Here is a 20940-nt window from a genome sequence, read left to right as displayed (position 1 = left end):
TGTTTTCTCGCTTCTGGTCCAATACTCTGGTTCTGCATTTCGCGAATGCAGAATCTCCTTGAACTTGCAGCATCTCGATTACACCACTTCCCCCTGGTCCTGACACGCGCTGGTCAGTGATCCCTCAAATCCTCGCAAAGCCTCCCACGCGTCCCGCCCGCAGCGCGGATCACTCTTGATTTCTGCAACACATCTCCGCCGTGAACACACTGGCCTGCTTGGCATATTCCATTTGCTAGTGCCGACCTTCACCTTTTTATCGTCACTACACGACTTATCCTGCACCATGGAGGTCGACGCGGGATCAACAACCCCCGCCGAAGACAGACGCAAATCCGGACGCGCGACGCGCCGCCCTGATATCTTTTCCCAGAGTTCGCATTCTGCCAAACGCAAGCGAGGCGAGCCCCGTGGCGACGATGATTCGGAGAGCGACGACACGTCAGAGTCGGACAGTGACGAAGCCGCCGACGAAGACGCGGACGAGGAGGAGTTGAGAGAAAAGCGCCGTGCGGCACGCAAAGCCACCACCAAGAAACTATCCAAACCCAAGAAATCCCATGCGGCAAAGAAACCCAAGGTCACAGCCAACGGACTGGCACGCCAGCTAGCCTTTCGACCGGCCAATGGCCGACTCCCGGGCTCACGCCCAAAGAAAGTGAGGCCTCGACCCAGTCTCGCGGCTGGTGAGCGTGGGCTGTTTGGTATGTGATTTTTTATTTGCAACTCCGTACATACAATCTGGCTGACAGTGTTGGTTTAGCGGAGGTTTTTGGGAAGAGCAACAATGCCGACACCGCTGCCGCCCAGTGGCTGACTCGATACCAACGCCACAACGGGCAGGGCCTGCGCGACTTGATCAACTTCATTCTACGGTGCGCCGGAGCGGATCTCGAGATCAGTGAGGAGGAGGCGGCAGATGCAGACAATGCTCCGGACCGCATCAAGGATTTGCAGAATTTATACCAGGCTCAGGGTATCACCGAATACCCCCTCATATCCAAGGCAAAGAAATACCGAGCTTTTCAGCCTCTTCTTGAGGAGTATACGGTCGCGCTCATCCAGACTTTCCATCACTCATCGGTCCTCTACACGGATGACGCCCTGCTCGAGAATATTCACGTCTGGGTATCCTCCATGTCTACCGCTGGTTGTCGGCCGTTTCGGCATACCGCGACCATCATTGGTCTGGCAATCATGAATGCCTTGTGTGATATTGCCCGGGAGGTAATGACGACCGTGTCAACCTCTCGCAAGCAACTCGAGAGCGAAAAAAAGAAAAAGTCCGTAAACAAGGGTCGCGTGGACGCCATCCAGAAGGCTGTTTCCGAGGGTGAGGAGAAGACTGAGCGACTCGACGAGCTCCTGCAGGATTTCTTCGACACGGTTTTCGTCCACCGCTATCGGGATGTTGATGGGACGATCCGTGCGGAGTGCCTGGCGGCTCTGGGCCGATGGATTCGCACATACCGCGAGGTCTTCTTTGAAGGGCAATACTTGAGGTATCTAGGCTGGACTCTTGCGGATATGGTTTCGCAAGTCCGGCTTGTTGCCCTGACACAGTTGCTGCCCCTGTATGAGAATAGAGATAACATCGGCGGCCTTCACTCCTTTACCGAGCGCTTCCGCTCACGCATCGTTGAGATCGCTGTCCAGGATGCGGACATCAATGTGCGTGGGGTGGCCGTTGAGCTGTTGAATCATCTCCGCGAAGCCGGATTCCTTGAACCAGACGATATTGATGCCGCTGGTCGGCTGGTATTCGATATGGATCCTCGCATCCGGAAGACAGCCGGTCGCTTCTTCGTGTCCAATGTGCAGGATGCATTTGAATCAATCACTGAGGAAGTGGGAGATGAGGTCACCGAGATGTTTCCCGACGACGACGAGGATGACTACGAATCACCAAAACGGGCATGGATCAAATTCAAGTGCCTGGTCGACATGTTTCAGGCGTATGACCAGCAGGAATCCGAACAGCAGCAAGAACGGACCTCGGCGCGTGACTCGCTCTCAGGCGTGCCGTTGGACTCACGGTTCGTTCTGGCAACGGAGGCAATTTATCCCCATATGGAAGAACTTTCTCAATGGCAAGCATTGGCCGGTTACCTGCTCTACGACCACTCCCAGATTGCCGACAACCCGTCTGAAGATGACACGACCGGAGTTGTGAGAAACCTGTACAAGATGCAGGAGGGCCAGGAAGCAATTCTGCTTGAGGTTCTCTGCGCTGCCGTGAAGCTCCGTGTTCTCGATGTTGCCAAGTCCGATATTGACAAGCGAGGACGCAAGGTGAAAGCCCTGACGGAGAAGATCCCCGAGCTCCAGGAAGAAATCTCCCACAGCTTGGCACAGATTATTCCGCAGCTTCTCAACAAGTTCGGGTCTACCCCAGAAGCAGCTTCCGCGGTCTTGCGATTGGAGCATTTTGTCGACCTGGACGCGATTCAAGACCTCCAGAAGGATGCCACGGCCTACTCGTCTTTGCTTAATGATATCAACAAGCAATTCCTCACCCATTCGGACCAAGACGTGCTGGCGGAGGCAAGCGTGGCTTTCCTCCATGCCAAGAGCTCCGATGAGATGCGCGAGGCGCTGGAGAGCAAAATCCAGGAGCTATGGGATGATATGGTGGAGGCACTTGGTGCATTGTCCCGGAAAAAGGATGTCCAGGAAGGAGGATCCATCTCCGACCCGACCCTCACGGACTTGGCCAACACCGTCACGCGCATTTCGAACCTTGCGGGCATCACAGACTGCACCAGCATTCTTGAAACGGTACCTAGCACCCGCTCAAGGTCCAAGAAGGACCACCCGGAAGCCCCCTTCAACACGCTCATACATCTCGCGGGGCGTGGCGTCCTCAAGGAAGACGAGGATGAGGAGACGGCCCAGGCAGAGGCAGAGCTCGTGACGAGCAGCCTCCGAACCTTACTCTTCTACTTCATGTGGAAAGTGCAAGGGCTGGCTGCTGCGCTGAATGACGGCAAAGCATCCTTCACGACATCCTATTTCGAAGCCCTCACCAAAAGTCGCGAAATGTTCGCGTCCACCCTCACCAGAATTATGGAGAAGCGTTCTGGTCTCGATGAACTACGGTTCACAGCTACGACCACCTTCCTGGACCTGCAGACGTTATTCAGCACACTCCGTAACGTCGGACAGGGCAATGGCAATGACGAAGACGTTGTCTTCCAGACTCAAAGCCTCGTCCACGAAATCGGACATGATGCTCAGGCCCTCGTCACCAAAATCCACGGCATCGCTGAACGCACCTTCGCCAAGAAATCCGGCCGCAACATCGACCCCGCTGACGAAGAAGCTCCGGAAGACGACCCTGAGGATGAAGACGAGGCCAGTGACGATGACAACGATGAGGCAGTGGCCAACGAGCGCCTCCGCAGCAACATCGTGGCCGAGCAGCGTCTGTGCGAGCTAACTGGTAAGCTCGTCCTCGCAATCATCGCCCGCATCGTCGACGCCTCTGGCGCCAAGCGCGGCTCCCTGAAGAAGCGCCTGCTGCGCAACAAGACTGCGCTAGGCCAGAACTACCGCGAGGTATTGTCGTACCTAGAAGAGCGGAAACCACGGAGCGCGCCGAAAAGCAGAGCGAAGCAGCAGCCCGCCAAACCTGGTGCCGCCGCGGGCCAGCCGACTAGCAAGACGTCTGCTATCTCAGCCGAACGTGTCGTCGATGATGATGAGGAGGAGGAAGAAGAGGGTGGAGGGCCGGATCCCATGGAAGAAGATGATGAGGATGATCTGCGCGCTCGCGGACTCGTTGAGGATGATATCGACCGCGCGGACGAGGACATCGAAGACTTGAATGCTCTAGTCGCTGAGCCTGACGAGGATGAGGACGAGGTCATGGGTGACTGATGCTTCCCCCGTTCTCCCGGTCATATCTATTCTCCTTTGTCCCTAAAAGACCTTTTCCCATTTACCTTATTTGCGGATATGGAACCCGCGACCTGTGTGTATGCTATGACATCGATCTCTTTTACGGTTGTTTTTCTCTTTCCGATATCTTTTTGCTCTTCATGCTTATTATTTATTACCTTATTCTGATGCAAATCTATTCCCCTTTTGTTGCTGTATCTCTTTCTCTCGTACTGGCATAGGTCATATGGCTTGCGCTGGGATTGGATGTATTTATTTTCCTCTTTTTATGTAGACATAGACTCAGGCTCAACGCTGTTACGACGAAATGCCGCTGTAAAGCCGTGTCTACAGATTTGCGGCACGTCTTGCTGTTCGAATAATACAGATACACAGTGACATTTACCATCATTCTACTGAAAACGTGCTACTCGAAATACAAGTTTGCTTTGTAGGACTTGGCATTTTTCCTGGCTAACTGCGAGATGACAAAAAGCTTTTCAGGGGGGCGCCATTGGACCAGACCATCGGCGATGTAGAAGAGCAACATCTGTGCAAACGTCGCCAACGAATGGGCCGCCATTGCCAGTGGTCGACGAAGGGGTAAGGAGTTCTTCGGGGGGGCCAAACCCACGCGAGGAACACCAGATGGGGCGGGGTTGGGGGGAAGAGGGGTGCATTAACATAGGAGAGGAAAGAACCGATCCCGCAAACAAATACGCCTGTGTATGAGAATGCTAAAGGGGTGGGGGGTTACATGACGGTGAATCTTGTTTATCGTGAGTGAGAAACAAACAGGAGCAAAAAAAAATAGAAGGGGGGCTGGAAAGAGAATCGTGACTAGAGCCGGAGCTGAAGAACGGGGGAAGTGGGGGGAGCAGAGCAAATTTGGGCTCTGCTTGGAAGCGAGGCCGGTTGGGTGGATGGTTGAGCGTCCCGAAGCACAGAAGAGGCAGCGAAGTGACGTTGGAGGCAGCTCAGCGTATATCAAGTGAAGGGGGGACTCTCAAGACTATGACAGGGCAAAAAAAGGCATTCGTGCCCTTTACATGTCCATGGAGTCACCGCCGCCGTTGGCGAAGTTGAATCCGCCGGGCTGCTGCTGGCCGGTGCCAAGAGCGAAACCGGTCTGGGTTTGCTGGGGAGCCAGCTCATCAATGTCACCGGCGGCCTCGTCCTCATCCGAGAAGTACTTCTCGATGATGTTGTAGGCCTTCATATAGATCTCCTCGTTGGCGTTGTTCTGGCAATCGTGGATCTTCTCCATGCCACCAGCCTCCTCGATGAACAGAGCATAGCGGTTGACGCGAGCCTCGCCCTGACCAGACTCCTTGTCCATGTCACCGACCTTCAGGATGTTCTCCAGGCCGTCCAATGCAACCTGGATGATCTTGTTGTCGGGGCAGGCCAAGAGATCACAGAGGGGCTTGATGCACCCTTGGGAAACCAGGTAGCGGATCTGATCAGGCTTCTGAAGACCACCCGAGGTCGCGTTGGAGATAGCCCAGCAGGCCTCCTTGCGAGTCTTGAAGTCGCCGTTGGCGAGCAGGTTGATCAGCGGGGCAATGATGCCAGCATCAATGACGGCCTGGATCTGGCTCGAGTTACCAGCCGTGACGTTGGAGATTGTCCAGCAAGCCTCCTTCCGAATGCCATCCTTGGTGGAGCTCAGAAGCGAAAGCAGTGCGGGGAGCGAACCGCAGTTGATGATCACCTGGGTCTGGACATCATCACCGGTGACAATGTTGCCGACAGAGCGGAGCGCAGGGGTCTGCACGGAAGTAGAAGCGTGCATGAGGAGTTCGACAAGGCGGCGGGGGATACCGGCCTCGATCACGGCCTGGATCTTGTCGTTGGCGCCATCAGACAGATAAGAGATGGCCCAGCAGGCGTCAATCAGGACCTCGTCGTCCAGCATGTAAATAAGCTTGGCGAGGACGGGGAGGGCAGGGGCGATCTGAAGAGAAGGAAGTTAGTCGGCATTCGAATCTTCGAATTTCAATGTAGACGTACCGTGTTCCAGTCGGGCTGCGGGGTCTTGCCGCGGCAGAAGTTGCTGAGCGTCCAGGTAGCGTTGCGGAGCATGCTCAGCTTGCGGCCATCGTTGATGAGGTTGAGCAGCGGGCGCAGGGCACCAGCACCCAGAACGAAGTCACGGCAGTGAGGGCTGTCACCAGCAATGTTTCCAAGCGCCCACACGGCCTGTTCCCGAACATCGGGCTCGGGGCTGCTGAGCAGCTCGACGAAGATGGGGACGGCGCCGGCTTCGATGACGACTTGGGTCTGCTGGGCGGATCCGGAGGCAATGTTGGTCAAGGCCCAGGCAGACTCAAACTGCACCAAGGTATGGGGGGAGCGAAGGAATTCCACGAAACGGCTCACAACACCGGTCTCGATGACCCGCTCGATGGGAGGGTTGCGCTCCTTGGACAGCAGTTTCCGGAACTTGGTGGTGGCCTGGATCTGCTCCTCAACCTGGTCGGAGAAAACACCCTTCACCATCTGGGGGAGTTCGACATTGAGCTAGAAAATCCATCATGTTAGCGTTGGGCTTATGTGTCCAAATTTTCCGTCCCCGCAACATCGTGTGTTTTTGTGAGGGGCGCAGCTGGGGCAACTGGGCGGTGAAAAAAAAATCCATGTTGATGATGGCATCACAATAACAAAGGGAGGGGCGGGCCAGACGGGATTCGGGGTGCCACGGAAAGGCTCGTAGAGTTTGCCCAGCGCAGCCCAGGGCCGTCGGGAGTAGCCCAGATAACAACAAAAACAGGAAGGAAAAAACAAGAAAAAACGTACCTCGCTCTCGATGGCCGAAGCCTCATCGTCGCTCTCAGTGGCGGCAGCCATGCCACCACCCACACCGATTCCACCATCACGAGTCTGGATGCCTCGTCGCTTGGCTAGGTTCTCCTCGCGCTTCTGCTTCCGAATCTCGACCTGCTGTTCCTCACGGCGGCGACGGAGCTCATCGGGGCGAAACTGGTTCCTGGCCTTGAACTGAGTGCGGCGATGCTCAGGGATATATCGTTCCGCCATGGTGAGAATGAAATGAGTAGGAGTTGCAACGAGAAGAAAAGAAAAAAGGGATGGGCGGGATGGTTGGCGGAGGGAAGGAGGCAAGAACACAAGTGAGAGTGGGATATGTGGGAAGGAGGGGGCCCGGTCAGGTGTTTTGATTGGCCCGTGGGTTGTTGCGGGAACGCGTACTGATTATTATGGGCGTGGCCAGCTACTTACTTCCCTGACCACCTCTCCATGGCCACCTCGCTGGTCGACATCCCCACCGCCTGCTCGTCCCACGGCCTGGTCACCGTCGTCGGCGTCGTGGTGGATGCCCTGGATGTGTTTCGCACGCGAGGATCATCATCATGCGTGACCTTCACTATCAAGGACTCCGAATTCGACGCCCCCACCTGGCAGGGCGGTCTCAAGGTTAAGTACTTCAACGACAAGGAGAGCTTCCTGCCCCAGGTGCGCCTCAACGATGTAGTCCTGCTGCGCAAGATCCGGGTTCGGATGTACCAGGGTAAACCGACTGGTGTGGCTTCTCAGTACGATACAGTTCCTTGGGCAGTCTTTCGCCCCGAGGCAGACCCAAGCTCCAGCCAGACGATCAACAGCGGACCCGAACCGTTCAAACCGACTGCGACTGAAACGAGAGCAGCTCTGAAATTGCTGGATTGTGTCTCTGAACAGAGCAACTCGGTGCCGCCGCCCCAGAAATCCAAGACTTTTGTGGTTCAAGCTTCAAAAACGCCTGTTACCGCAACGCCCGACGGTCATATCGCAGCTCGCAGCACGGGAGTACGTCCTTTCACACTCATCAAGGATGCTCAGCGCAACACTATCACTCAATTACTGGGTCAAGTGGTGACAATGAACACCTACGACAGCGAAAAAACTATCCTGCAGATCACCGACTACACCAGCAATGCCCTCCTCATTGACTACAAGAACAATAATGACGAAGGTCCCGAGGGGGGATTTATACAACCATTTGTCCCTGAACAGGAACAAGTGGCCAGGCCCCTGGGGCCAGATGGTGATGCAGGTCACTCTGTGGGAGCCCCACGCCGGCTACGCACGCGAGAATGTCAAAGTTGGCGACATCGTGCTTTTGACTTACGTCCATATCAAGATGCGCCGCGCCAGCGACATCCTGGAGGCTGTCGTCCACGAGGACAAGCGATATAACGAGAAGATTCATGTTCGGTTGTACCAAGATGGACACGATGAGCGCACTCAGGAATTGATGCGCCGCCGAAAAGAATACTGGGAAGTCCATGGCCAACCGAGTAAGAAGCCGGAAAAGGCCAACAAACGGAAGGCCAAAGAAGAGCAGAAGCAGCAACAGCAGCAAAAGAAGAGGAAAGAAAAAGAGGCCCAGGTAAAGGAAGGGCAGACGGTTCTGCAGCCAACGGCACGGCCAACACCTAACCCACACGGTAAGTCGATGCCCTGCCGCAGTTAACGGAATGTCTCACTGACTCAGAAACAATAGTTGCAGCATCTGGTTATCAGATCCCTGCCAAGTCATTGGAGTACATTCTGTCCCGCGAATCCCACCGCAATGCTCTCCCCGGCGACCTCACCTATAAACTTCCATTCCAAAACGTCTGCTACCGGCCCCTCGTCCGTGTAGTAGACTTCTTCCCTCCGAACATCGAAGACTTCGCCGTCGCCGTCCCGAACAACTCCATTCTCGAAGAAACAAGCGGTGCACACAGCAATTCGACCTATAATGGTCGCCCACACATGACCTGGGACTGGCGCTTCTGCCTCCTAGTAGAAGCAGGCGAGTCGAACACCTCGAAAAACCAGCCGCGAGAATATATGAAGATTTTCGTGAGTGGCGCCGACGGAGTCCATCTCCTCTGTCTGGATCCTACAGAGTACGTCCCCCGCCTTCGAAAATATATCAGAAAGACATGCTAACTTGAGGGCCTTTTTCAGTCTACGCCGCAATAAGAAAGGTCTCGCGGAACTTAAAGAAAGGCTCTTTATTCTGTGGGGCGATCTCCTGGAGAAAAAGCAACAAGCTGCCGCTGCCTCCACAAACAATCAGGCTTGGGCACCGTTTCCCAGTGTTTCGCTTCCTTTCATCTGCTGTATTAAAGAGTACGGTGTTCGCTGCTCTCATCAGACAGATCCAGATGCTGTGGCCGTGGACGGGGAGGTATGCAGCCAGCCGGATTGTTTTGGGTGGGAGCGACGGTTTGCTATGTTTGGGACGACGATTCGGTCATGATCCATGATTGGGGTTTGAGAGTTTGGGAGCGAAGGAAAGGCGTTTCTGCAATATTGGCGCAGGCGGGACTCATTCATCCCATGCAGATATACCCATTGTCCCGCCGTTTTGGGGACGGATTGTACTATGCTTCGTTTCGTCTCATATACTTAAGACAAAATTAATGTCCGAGGAACTCCATTGATAACCACTTGAACCTTTCCTATTCGTACAAAATCTCCTTCAAAACTAGATACATTCTGGAACGGAGGAGTCACGCCGCATTGAGACCTCCCAAGACAAAAAAGAAATAATCAAAAGCACGGATGGGTCGACAGAGATTCTCTCCGTGTCAACCAGAAACAAAACAAACCCCATTAATGATGCACCGGTGTCCTCGCCAGATAAAACTCCCAAACCAGCACGAACCGCCCATATGCCATGAGTGCTTCCAGTAATAAAAAAGCGCGTGCCCACCGACCCAGAGAAACAAATGACCACAACCCGGTAAAAACTCCAGTTGCAGAAGTCATGATAGATGCAGGGAAACGGAAAGGGATAGGACAGATATGTGCAATGTAAAATCAGGGAAAGTTGGTGATGTAAAGGGCAAGGCAAATACCCGAAACCAGTGTCCTCAAAGCAAGATGCAGTATCCCTGGCAACCTGTGCGCCGAATCCCAGTTTTTTGACCCCATTGCAAAAAAGACAGTTCAAGGATAGAAAAATTCACGTTATTTTCCAGAATGACCAAATCAAACCTTGGTCACTTTCACGATGTTTGTGTCGATGCCGTGCGCCACAGGCTCGAAGCGACAACTCTCACCCCGGAAGCATGTCTTCTTGCCAGGTTCGCTCTGAGGGCAGCGGTGACCGTAGATGCAATCCGGGTCAGAGCAATCCAATCCAAAACGGCAGGGGGTCATGCGAGCAATTGCCGACAGGGTGTGAAGTTCCTGGCGGGTCAATTTGCGGTCGTGATCATGGTAGCAGTTTTCTTCATTAGGGCACTCTCCGAGCAGGAAATAATAGTTGCAGAGCTTGAGCTTCTTCAAGCGGTTCAGCTCATCCCGATTAATAGCCTTGAAGTCAAACCGGTCGACGCGCTGGCCGTACTTGTTCCGTTCGACAGTTTTGGGAGGTGTGGAATTGGACGCCTTGGAGCGGGCGACCGGCTGGAAGTCGGCAGGATCCTGATTTGCGGTCGAGGCCGACAAAGGCGCACCGGCTCCCGAAAGGTTGGTGCTGGTGGAGGTTCGCGACAGAGGAGCCGAAGTCTGCTGGAACTGCTGGGTGGGCGACGGGGTGAGCACAGACCGGGATGCAGTCGCCAGAGTGCCCCTCCAAGGCGCATTCCAGGGTGCAACAATTTTGACCATGCGGAAGATATCCGGGAAAGAGGTGACTCGGTAAGATTCCCTCACGACTTCCATATCCTTCTCAAACGGAAGACCTTCCACCAGCGAAATGCGGCCGGTGAGATCCCCATCTGTCAAGATGTCTTCCAAGAAACGAGCATACTCGCTGGTCGATGGACAGCCAAGGAAGATCTGATGGCAGTGGCAATTGTACAAATAAAGCTTGAGGGACTCTAGAGAGCGGAGCAGATCATTAGCAAAAACAGGTTCTCGACAGAAGCAAGCACGCCACACCGACCTCGAATTTTATCGTGCGCTTTGTTCTTGCCAGCGCCAATATCCACGATCTCAAAGAAGGACAGGGACTCATTAAAGCCGCGAATAAAGTCATTAATGGTGGTAGGCTCCGAGGTGATGCCATTGCGAGCGCACATCTCCCCGAACCCTTTCACATTGAGGTAGATCTTGGTCATTATCTTGGGCGAAATGACGCTTGGGAAAGTCTCGGCGACGTAGGCTTCGAGGGTGGCCCATAGCTGCTTGGCCGCACTGCGCCCGCCCTGTTCGCCGAGCTGCAAGAAGTCGTCCCTGAAAATTATGCCTTCTCCGTCCAAAAGTACGACCACGAAGGGTTCTCGGTCCTGCGCAGACACGCGACTTTGATCAGCTCCGTCCCATATCTCCTGCACGACCGGCGCTCACCATAATAGTCTTGATTCGCGATATCTGGTCCATCAACTCCATCTCGTGCAGCTGGATGTCGCGGTTGAAGCGCGTCTCTCGTTCACGGTCGAGTTTTTCCTGCCGAAAGGAATTTTCGAGATCGGTGACTCTTTGCAAGAGTTCCTGCGAGCGAGCAGTGCGTGAGTTGAGTGCCATTGACACGAAGCGCGACCAGCCCTTACCTCGATGAGCTCATTTTTTTGCTGATCCAGGGCGCCTATCTGAGCATAGCGCTCTAAAAAGGTCTGCGAAGTAGCCATGGTTATTGGTGGAGGGAGCATGTAGAACCACAAGTCCGGTAGTTGACTGGAGAAGAGAGAGAAAGTGGAAGAAAGGAGGTGTGGTTTACAGAAATCGCGATTTCTTCAGGAAAAGTGAATTATGTAAAGATGAAAAAGGGAAGGTGCGCCCCAGTCTTTTAAGTGATGGATGGATCAACCACTGAAACCTGTTAGAGCGTTAGGCGCTGGGTAGGCGCTTTGTTCGTTCCACTCGATTGGTCTTTTGGAGGTCCTGTACACGTCTGAAGTATGAGCTATTCCTAGACCCTACAGGACCTATCACTGCCACATAGAAAAAAATAAAACACGCTTGCACAAACGGTTCCATGCTAGACTGGCTGACATAAGCCCGACCAGTGCGGACGGCCATACCGGCATACGTGGAGAAATTCATTCCGCTCCCCTTCTTCCTCCTATCCCTCTCTTTCTTCTTTCCCTGTCCCCAATTGTTTGTTGTCTACGGTTCTGCCCTGCATCCACAATGGCTCGCTTTGGCTTCCTCTCCCTGGCTCTTCTGTCCCTCCAGGCCCTCGTGGGCACCGCGTTCGCTGTATGTTTGTGTGCACCCCGGATTCTTGCATCGGTGGCCCCAACAATTGCCCAACTAGGACGCATTGGTTAATTGATCACGTTCTAGGATTCTGAAAAGGTTGAAGCGACTGCGGAGGCGGCCAATGTCGCAGTTACCGCGCAGGCTTCCTTCCCTGCGTCTGAGATCTTCGGCGTTAAGCTGGTCAATGGTCGCCCGACCCAGGCCCTGGTCACCTTCAGCAATGATGAGCCCAACCCCGTCACCCTGAACTTTCTGGGCGGCAGCCTGTGGTCTCTTGATGAGACCAGCACCGTGGTCCGCAACCTGACTGCCACCCGCTACAGTGCTGAGATTCCCGCTGGGGAGAAGGAGACCGTGAGCTACGACTTCGCGACCGAGATGCACCCGCAGGATATCCGCCTGAGCATCGCCGCGATCCTGGCTGATCACGAGGGCAACTTCTTCACTGTCTCGGCCTACAATGGCACCGTGAGCGTCGTCGAGCCGGAGACTAGCATCTTCGACCCGCAGATGTAAGATCCCCCAGTCCGTCCGCATGACTCAATTGACTGACAATGGGCACTATAGCATCTTCCTCTACTTCTTCCTCCTGGCCTGCTTTGTTGGTGTCGTGTACTTCTTCTACACTGTTTGGATCGCTCCCTACTTCCCCCAGAAGCGCAAGAGCACCAAGGCCGACCACGCCAAGCGCACCCCCAAGCGCGAGTCCACTGGCCCGACGGAGGAGCCCACCAGCCCTGCTGTCTCGTCCGCCACCACCTACAACGCTGACTGGATTCCGACGCACCACATCAACCGCCCTGAGGCGCGGAAGGTCAAGGGTGGCCGTACCAAGGTCCGCTCCTAGATCTAAGCTGGATCTAACTGTGGCATGAACTTGTATGAGAGGCGAATACTTCAGGGGACGTTGGGGATATGAATGTGATAGATCGAACAAGGCTAGACTCCTAGCCTGGTTCATTCTGTTCAAACAGGGTGCCGCGCGCTTGGAGTGGTGTGGAATAGGGCTGGAATGCACATTCCACTACCATTCACAAGAACCTGTGCCCGGCGCATGTATATTTACAAAGAAGAAAAACACAGGGTTGGACTCGTGCAGCCTGTTGAGAGAACCATTTGGAAAGCCTCACAGATTCTCATGGTCAATCCATCCCATCAATTGCAACACCAGCTGAATCCCCTCGGGGTCAGCTATCACTAGTTGCAAGATCCTTCTTCTTCTCTTCCCTTGTAGAGGATAGTAGCTATAGTTTCTTCCACTCCTTAAACTCCAGGTCTAGGTGCTGCTTCAGCTCTACAAACCGGTTCCCAAACTCCTTCCCACAGCGCCAGCAGATAAAGTCCCGGCGCAGATATCCCTCGCGCGTGGGATGGTAGCGGACATCATCCTTGTCCAGTGGAAAGTCCTCAATAGGCACAAAGAACGGCGTCGAGAAGCTATTGTAGTGCTTCCGATGCTTGAGGGAACCACTATACCGGTCCACGGAGATGACATGCACATGCAGATGGCTCATTGAAGGCACCGCATGGATTCCACACCTAATCTCCTGCTCCCAGTCTCGTCCCGGTGGCAGCTCGTCCGGCGGGGGGTCCGCAGCCAGCGCAGCCTGTCGTGCTTGCTCCTGTGCTGAGTCCTTGGCGTATCTCCGGCGTAGTTCGCCCGCGGCTAGATTGCGCAGCTTGTGCGTCTCGGCTCGCACTTTCGCGAGGAATTCGGGGTCTTGGAAGGCGTCGAATGGGTGCAGGCGTGTCTTGGTGGGGTCGCGTGGGAGCAGGAGCAGATGCAGGCTCGACTTGGGGAACTTATCGTGGATCACCACGAAGTCTTCGTTGTGGTATACGACCACGTCCGATGGGTAGGACTCTGGTTTGGAGATGTATGCGCCCAGTCCGTCGCGGCCGCCGAAGGAGGCTCGGCTGAAAGCTGCGTTGCTGCGAGGGGATTGGGTTTTGGAAACGTTGGCTCCGTGCTTGGACAGCTTCTTTTGGGAGGAGAGGAGTTCGGTGACTGCGCAGTTAGTCTTGGTCTGGTTCATTTGTAGGAGGTCGTGGCTGGCATTACAGGCGTTTCTCTTCTCCGCTGGAGGCGCGTCCCCTGCATCCTCCTCGGTGGTTGATTTGCGCTCCATCTGAACCATGATCGCCCATTAGTCGATCAGAGCATTCTCCAAGACATGAGTGTAGCGAGTGAGCAGTCACATTGTTCGCAACAGCGAAGTAGATGAATGACGCTGGTGCTGTCTTATCGAAGCATGGATGATTGCGGGACATCGTTCGTCCGGAGTCGCAAAAAAGTCCCCCAGATCAATTCTTCCCCGCGCAAACAATTTCACGTCCGGTGATCGAAAGGAATGGGCCCGAAAAAGAAAGGCGATGGCCGTGGAGGCCCCAAGCCTGGCACGAAGCAGGCCAAGGCCGACAAGGACAAGGCGAGCGAGGCGAAGAAGACGCCCGCCGCACCGCCGGAGGAGCCCAAGAAGCCCTCGGTGAAGGAGGTCATTGGGGGCGCCTCATGGACGGGCAAGCTGCCGGTGAACATGCTGTCGGAGCATTGTCAAAAGCAGAAATGGGAGAAGCCAGAGTACAGCATGGTATGCTTTCGCAAAGGACCAATGAATATGCGCTAAGACACACGAACAGATCAAAACCTCCGATGGCTTCGTCTCCGCCGTGACGCTGAAGAAAATCGATCCCAAGACGAAGGAGATGACCGTCATCCCGCCGATGAAGCTGCCGCCGTCGCATAAACATCTCGCCGCGCAAACAACGGCCGTCGAGGCGCGCCATTTCGCTGCGGCATATGCCCTCTTCCGCGTGTGCAACATGCGTAATCTCCATATGATGCTCCCGCCGACATATAAGAAGCTATGGAAGGAAGATTTTACCGATATCAAAACCGCAGATACCAAGGAGGGCAAGGGCTGGATGTACGAGGCGGATCCGTTCCTGGCCAAACAGGAGCGCGAAAGCGCCGCAGCCGACCTGTCGAAGAAGAGGGCGGAGCGTGAAAAGATGCAGGCAAAGGCAAAAGCTTCCCCTGCTTTGGATCTGGGGGTAGGTACTAGTGATGGAGAGAATAAGGGACGCCGGATTTGGTCCCAGGCGCCCAAGGTAGATATGGGAAATAAAATCCGCCAGGAAATCGAAGGGCTCTTGCGGGATCATGCGGTTTGGAATCCCTATGGGATCAAGATCACGGAGAAAGAACAGAAAGCTATTGTCGATGACTTGGCGCGTTTGGGATTCCGTCGCAGTCACGTCGAGGAAGCTGTGATGGAGTGCAAAGATCGCGAGGAAGTGCTGGAGTGGCTTCTGATTTACGTGCCTGAGGATGATTTGCCTCGCTGGAGTCTGCCAGAGGGATATTCCGCTGGCGTCAGTCTCGCTACAGGAGATCTCGCTCGCGAGGCCAAGATCAAGCGACTCGCCTCGATTGGGTATCCCGCTGGTCTATGCTCGCAAGTGCTAGACAGCAAGAGGGGCGATGAGCTTGCGGCAGCAGAATTTTTGCAAGCCACTTTGGTGCATGGATTACAGTTCTCTTCCACTCCGGATGGGGATACAGAGACCTGGACCGAAGAGCAGTCGACCTTGGAGGCTATCTTTGGCGAGCGATACACCCGTGCATCGGCGAAGGTCTGTGAAATTCAGAGTGAGGCTCCGAATATCCCAGAGAATACTTCTTTCCGCTTCCAAGAGCCATCATCTCATTATCCCACTACGGCGCCGGTGATCTCAATCCTGGCAAAAGGCATCCCGGCGTACATACGTCTCAGCGCAATCCGCCGTGCAGTGCAGTATGCTGAAGAGAACTTTTCTGGCGAGCCCATGATATTCAACATCCTGGATTGGCTAGAAGCGAATCTCCCCGAAATCATGGAAAATCCAGGCCGACTGCGTGAGATTTCAGCTGTGACGGCGTCGCCCGCGGCGGGTGGCCAGACCACCGAGGTCTCTGTGCGTCCATCACGCAGACAGCGCAAAGGCATTGACTGGAAGCCTGGATCCTCGCAAAGTCTCGCTATGCGGGAGGCTTGGGAAGCCAAACAAGCCAGCGCAGCACAGAAGGAGATGTCACGGAAGCGACAAGCCCTTCCCGCGTGGAACACACAAGATGCTATCCTTGAGGCTGTCAACACGCACCAAGTGACCATCATCTCCGGTGAGACCGGAAGCGGCAAGAGTACGCAGTCGGTGCAGTTTGTTCTAGACGACATGATCGAACGCGGACTAGGCGGTGCAGCCAATATCATCTGTACGCAGCCCCGAAGGATTTCAGCCCTGGGACTTGCCGATCGAGTCAGCGACGAGCGATGCTCATCGGTTGGCGACGAAGTCGGATACGTGATCCGGGGCGAGTCGAAGGTGAAGCAGGGATCCACAAAGATCACATTCGTGACCACTGGAGTCTTGCTGCGTCGAATCCAATCCGGTGGCGATGCCGACGGTAATGTCGCAAGCTCTCTGGTGGATGTCTCGCATGTGGTGGTCGACGAAGTTCATGAACGCAGTCTCGATACTGATTTCCTTTTGGCGCTGCTGAGGGATGTTCTGCGTCATCGCAAGGACCTCAAGGTGATTCTCATGAGTGCTACGCTAGACGCTACTATTTTTATGAATTACTTTGGTGGCTCAGCGTCTGTTGGTTTGGTGAATATTCCCGGACGAACCTTCCCTGTTCAGGATTATTACTTGGACGATGTCATCCGGGACACTGGATTTGCGCCAGAGTTGAGCGAGCGCGGCCTGGAAGACGATATGGACGATGTTGGACGAGGTGACGAGTCAATTGGCAAGGCTCTTCGCAGTGTTGGCATGGGCATCAACTATGAGTTGATTGCATCTACCGTTCGATATATCGACGCTCAGCTTGGGGACCAGCCGGGGGGAATCTTAATATTCTTACCGGGCACGCTCGAGATTGAGCGGTGTCTGTCTGCCGTCAGGAAGATACCCAATGCACATCCACTGCCTCTTCACGCATCGTTGCTCCCAGCTGAGCAACGTCGTGTTTTCCAGAGTCCGCCCATGGGGAAGAGAAAGATTATTGCTGCCACTAACGTTGCGGAAACCTCCATCACCATTTCGGATGTTGTTGCCGTCATCGACACCGGCCGAGTCAAAGAAACCAGCTATGATCCCAAGGATAATATGGTCCGTCTGCAAGAGGTCTGGGCATCCCAGGCAGCATGTAAGCAACGCCGTGGACGAGCGGGTCGTGTGCGCGCAGGTATCTGCTACAAGCTGTATACTCGCAAGGCCGAGTCCAACATGGCACCCCGGCCAGATCCAGAAATTCGCCGTGTTCCTCTGGAACAACTTTGTCTGTCCGTGAAATCCATGAAAGGAATTGACGACGTCGCCAACTTCCTCGCCAACACAATCACTCCTCCTGAGAGCATGGCCGTTGAAGGCGCGCTCGGCTTCCTGCATCGCGTTGGAGCGCTGGACCATAACCGCCTGACTGCACTGGGCCGGTACCTGTCCATGATTCCCGCGGACTTGCGATGCGCCAAGCTCATGATCTACGGCTCCATCTTCGGCTGCATTGAACCCTGTCTCACCATGGCCGCCATCCTCACCGTCAAAAGCCCGTTCGTTTCACCACGCGAGAGGCGCGACGAGGCCGACGCCGCCAAAGCCAGCTTCTCACGACCCGGCGACGGCGACCTTCTCACTGACCTCTCTGCCTACCAGCAGTGGTCTGAACGATCCCGCGCCCAGGGATATTGGCAGACACAGTCATGGTGTGCCGCCAACTTCGTATCCCACCAAACCCTCCGCGACATCTCGTCCAACCGCGCTCAATTCACCACCTCGCTCAAAGATGCCGGCGTGCTCCCTGTCGACTACTCAGACTCCGATCCCCGCTGGAGCCGCAACGCCTCCAACCGCAACCTTCTCCGCGCTTTGGTAGCAGGCTCCTTCCAGCCGCAAGTCGCTCAGATCTCATTCCCGGACAAGAAATTTGCCAGCTCCGTCACCGGCACCGTCGAGGTTGACCCCGACGCTCGCACCATCAGGTACTTCAACCAGGAAAACGGTCGTGTCTTCATCCACCCCAGCTCCATCCTGTTCTCTGCACAGAGCTATCCCGGTGCCGCGGCGTATCTGAGCTATTTCACCAAGATGGCTACCAGCAAGGTGTTCATCCGCGACCTCACCCGTAAGTTTCTACTTTTCTTTCGCACACCCCGACTGCTTCTAACTTTTTGTTTTTGTTTCAGCTTTCAACGCATACGCCCTCCTCCTCTTCTGCGGTTCTATCTCACTAGATACCATGGGCCGCGGCCTTGTCGTGGATGGCTGGCTCCGACTGCGCGGCTGGGCCCGTATCGGCGTACTGGTCTCGCGCCTGCGCATGATGCTGGACGAAGCCCTCGCCGCGCGCTTTGATAATCCTTCTTTGGGGTCCACTTCTTCTTCTAATGCTCCTGACATTGGTGATCAGGTCATCGATGCAGTGAAGAAGCTGATTGAGTTTAATGGTTTAGACCAGTGAATTGGATACAAGTCCCTACATATATACATACTTCCCATAGAAGAGCATTTTAATCTTGAATAGTGACTCGAAGCAAAAAACTATTCCAGAGCGTTATCGGGTGTCCTAGTGGCCGCTATAAACCGCCGTAATCGGGAGCAAGACGATAATCCCCTTCAGGCGTCAACCAAGAATACGTCAAGTTCCGAATCAACTCCACTAATCCATGATGACTCCTCTGCGCAGCACATCCCTGAATTGATAGCCCATCTCTCGTCGTTTTGCCACTATCCCCGTACTCTAACAGCAACCGAATGACCGTAAAATGGCCTCGAGCAGCAGCAATATGCACCGCCCTCCACCCTCGATCATCCATAGCTTCCACACCCGCCCCTTTCTCAAGCAACAACTTTGCAGCATCCTCCGCGCCACGTCGACAGGCGTGATGCAGAGGTGTCTGTGCTTGTTGTGTGCGGGCATCCAACTCTGCGCCGTGCAAATAAGCAGATCGAAACGGCATCATAATCAGCTGATTTCGAAACAGACAGTAAGGATTGAAAAGTGAAGGAAATCCATTGCACCCATTAGATAGATAACCTGAAACTGCTGGCCTTATACCGAAGCTACCTATGGTGTTGGCGTAGCAGACGTAGTGGCTATATAAGATGAGGGAGTGCTAGTCATGGACATGGTAATAGTGTTCCGCACGCCCGACTTCCAAGTCGAGATTCCCTCGAGCATGGCCCCGTATCCCCACTTATTCGTGAAGTCGAGTTCAGCCCGGTCTTTGGAGTCCCATTTCCAATTCAGCCACATTGTGTAACAAACGTTAGCCATGCCCCAGTGGCTAGCAGTCCAGTTTTTAGCTGATGCGTGGAAAATACATTAGCTGTCTTGATGTGCAACAATCCGGGAATAGGAAGAGCTTACGCATGACGCAGTTGTCATTCTCATCCCATTCTCCTATGGGTTTGATGGCGACCCCTGTGCAGCCTTGGTAGTTCTCGAACGAGGCAAAGCATTTGTTAATGCCGTCGTGGCGGACGAAGCTGAGGTAGCCTGTAGGCGTAGGAGTAGGCACACTAGAGTAGCTGACTGAAGGCGGGAGAGAGGTAACCGAGATGGTGTTGGTCGCGCTCGGTGCAAACTTTGAGACTCCATCGATGAAGTACCCATTTCTATCCAACTGGTTCCTGTTCTTCCAGTAAATCAAGAACATTGAATCAATGCCCCAATTGTAGTCCAAAACGCCACGGCCACATATGCCGGCACTGTCTACATGGACTCCAGTCAAGGTTTCGTTCTTGACTTTTATAGAAGTGCATGTCAGACATAGACAGTTCAGTCACGTAGTGGAAGCAGTAACTTACGCGCGCTGCATTGGCCATTAGCATGGACCCTTCCAACGGCGACATCTGTTCTTCCGGTGCACCCTTCAAAATCTTTCACTTCAATATAGCATTTGCCATCGTTGTAGGGGGTAGTGAAGACGAGGGTGCTGCAATATGCCAGATTGGCAAATGCAGCGGTCGTCAGGAAAGCAGTGGAGATATGCATCACGGCAGTTCAGATGAGAAAGGAAAAAGGAGATGCTGGAGTAGTGATATTGTCTCTAAACAATCTCATGTCTCATATTTTCCTGCCCCAGCGTAGTATCCGATCTACACGAGACCGGAAGCAATACTCAAAACCAGGATTCTGATAGGCGCTTCGAGTTGGAAATACTAAAGTATGGGGGCGATTTCTCCAATCATAGTCCACAAGTATCGATGTTGACGTCGAGGTTGATTGCTAAGGCAGATTTTGAATCCTAACGCAATCCACAAGCCCGCGCCGAGCGCACGCCTCCCGCGCGGGTAGGTAGTTGTCTTCTAATTCTGGCGAATAGAGCCCCAGGGCTAGTATAGAAGGGAGAGAATTCGAGCCACGAAGTCAAAGAAGAGACTGTGTGCCCATCCTCCCGTAAAGAGTTGTGGCCATGATAGATCCTTACAAAGGGCAACAATACACCTGCACCTCTCGACCAGCTCTACACACAGGAATGAAAAATATCAAATCCTTTCATTATTATCCTGCGCGGTGGCAGCTCTGCACAGCAGCCTAACCCCGAAAAAATAGGGAGGAAGTAGAAAGATAAAAAATAAGCACTGCAGTTATGCCTGCTATCTGTCCATTGAAAACGCCATTCCGGCCATTAAGAAAAAGAAACTCCCCGAAAGCTCAGAACTCAGAATCGAAGGGCATCAAAGGTCGTCATCAACTGTAAGGGGAAGGAGAAACCGATGAGACAAAAGAAAAGAGAAGAAAAGAAAAATGTAATCCAACAAGAAAGGAAAGGGATATTAACTCCGTGCCACTCCAGCAACTTCCGAGCCCAGCCCCGAGCATCCCTAGCAAAGAAAAGAAAAAACCCCAGTTTCCCATCCGAGTAAGCC

General features: G+C 54.1%; 8 protein-coding genes across 8 annotated transcripts; 4 read left to right on the top strand and 4 right to left on the bottom strand.

Moving 5' to 3' along the window:
• Positions 1-286: 286 nt before the first annotated feature.
• N7474_007908 (cohesin subunit IRR1) lies at positions 287-3879 on the top strand (the record flags this gene model as incomplete). Its single annotated transcript, XM_057199318.1, has 2 exons — positions 287-704; positions 764-3879. 2 exons carry the CDS (start codon positions 287-289, stop codon positions 3877-3879), a joined length of 3534 nt encoding a protein of 1177 aa, XP_057050019.1.
• Positions 3880-4924: 1045 nt separating this feature from the next.
• N7474_007907 (karyopherin alpha) lies at positions 4925-6918 on the bottom strand (the record flags this gene model as incomplete). The annotated part of the gene is made up of 3 exons (XM_057199317.1): positions 4925-5836; positions 5893-6402; positions 6679-6918. 3 exons carry the CDS (start codon positions 6916-6918, stop codon positions 4925-4927), a joined length of 1662 nt encoding a protein of 553 aa, XP_057050018.1.
• A 219-nt stretch (positions 6919-7137) lies between these two features.
• N7474_007906 (uncharacterized protein) lies at positions 7138-9130 on the top strand (the record flags this gene model as incomplete). Its single annotated transcript, XM_057199316.1, is given in 4 exon segments — positions 7138-7881; positions 7901-8269; positions 8350-8774; positions 8836-9130. The coding sequence occupies 4 exon segments, from the start codon at positions 7138-7140 to the stop codon at positions 9128-9130; spliced, it is 1833 nt and encodes a 610-aa protein (XP_057050017.1).
• Positions 9131-9864: 734 nt separating this feature from the next.
• Positions 9865-11450, bottom strand: N7474_007905 (CCCH zinc finger protein; the record flags this gene model as incomplete). Its single annotated transcript, XM_057199315.1, has 4 exons — positions 9865-10700; positions 10766-11108; positions 11170-11313; positions 11373-11450. The coding sequence occupies 4 exons, from the start codon at positions 11448-11450 to the stop codon at positions 9865-9867; spliced, it is 1401 nt and encodes a 466-aa protein (XP_057050016.1).
• Positions 11451-11952: 502 nt separating this feature from the next.
• On the top strand, positions 11953-12871 carry N7474_007904 (putative translocon-associated protein, alpha subunit; the record flags this gene model as incomplete). Its single annotated transcript, XM_057199314.1, has 3 exons — positions 11953-12021; positions 12109-12536; positions 12592-12871. 3 exons carry the CDS (start codon positions 11953-11955, stop codon positions 12869-12871), a joined length of 777 nt encoding a protein of 258 aa, XP_057050015.1.
• A 397-nt stretch (positions 12872-13268) lies between these two features.
• N7474_007903 (DNA 5'-adenosine monophosphate hydrolase) lies at positions 13269-14162 on the bottom strand (the record flags this gene model as incomplete). The annotated part of the gene is made up of 1 exon (XM_057199313.1): positions 13269-14162. One exon carries the CDS (start codon positions 14160-14162, stop codon positions 13269-13271), a length of 894 nt encoding a protein of 297 aa, XP_057050014.1.
• A 213-nt stretch (positions 14163-14375) lies between these two features.
• Positions 14376-18526, top strand: N7474_007902 (RNA helicase; the record flags this gene model as incomplete). The annotated part of the gene is made up of 3 exons (XM_057199312.1): positions 14376-14615; positions 14665-18190; positions 18252-18526. 3 exons carry the CDS (start codon positions 14376-14378, stop codon positions 18524-18526), a joined length of 4041 nt encoding a protein of 1346 aa, XP_057050013.1.
• Positions 18527-19132: 606 nt separating this feature from the next.
• N7474_007901 (uncharacterized protein) lies at positions 19133-20062 on the bottom strand (the record flags this gene model as incomplete). Its single annotated transcript, XM_057199311.1, has 3 exons — positions 19133-19371; positions 19436-19813; positions 19876-20062. The coding sequence occupies 3 exons, from the start codon at positions 20060-20062 to the stop codon at positions 19133-19135; spliced, it is 804 nt and encodes a 267-aa protein (XP_057050012.1).
• Positions 20063-20940: the final 878 nt, after the last annotated feature.

This window comes from Penicillium riverlandense, assembly GCF_028828495.1.
Source record: "Penicillium riverlandense strain IBT 135883 chromosome Unknown utg000007l_segment0_segment0, whole genome shotgun sequence".
NCBI classification, from domain to species: Eukaryota; Fungi; Ascomycota; class Eurotiomycetes; order Eurotiales; family Aspergillaceae; genus Penicillium; species Penicillium riverlandense.
This window is presented reverse-complemented; position numbering and strand designations above follow the sequence as displayed.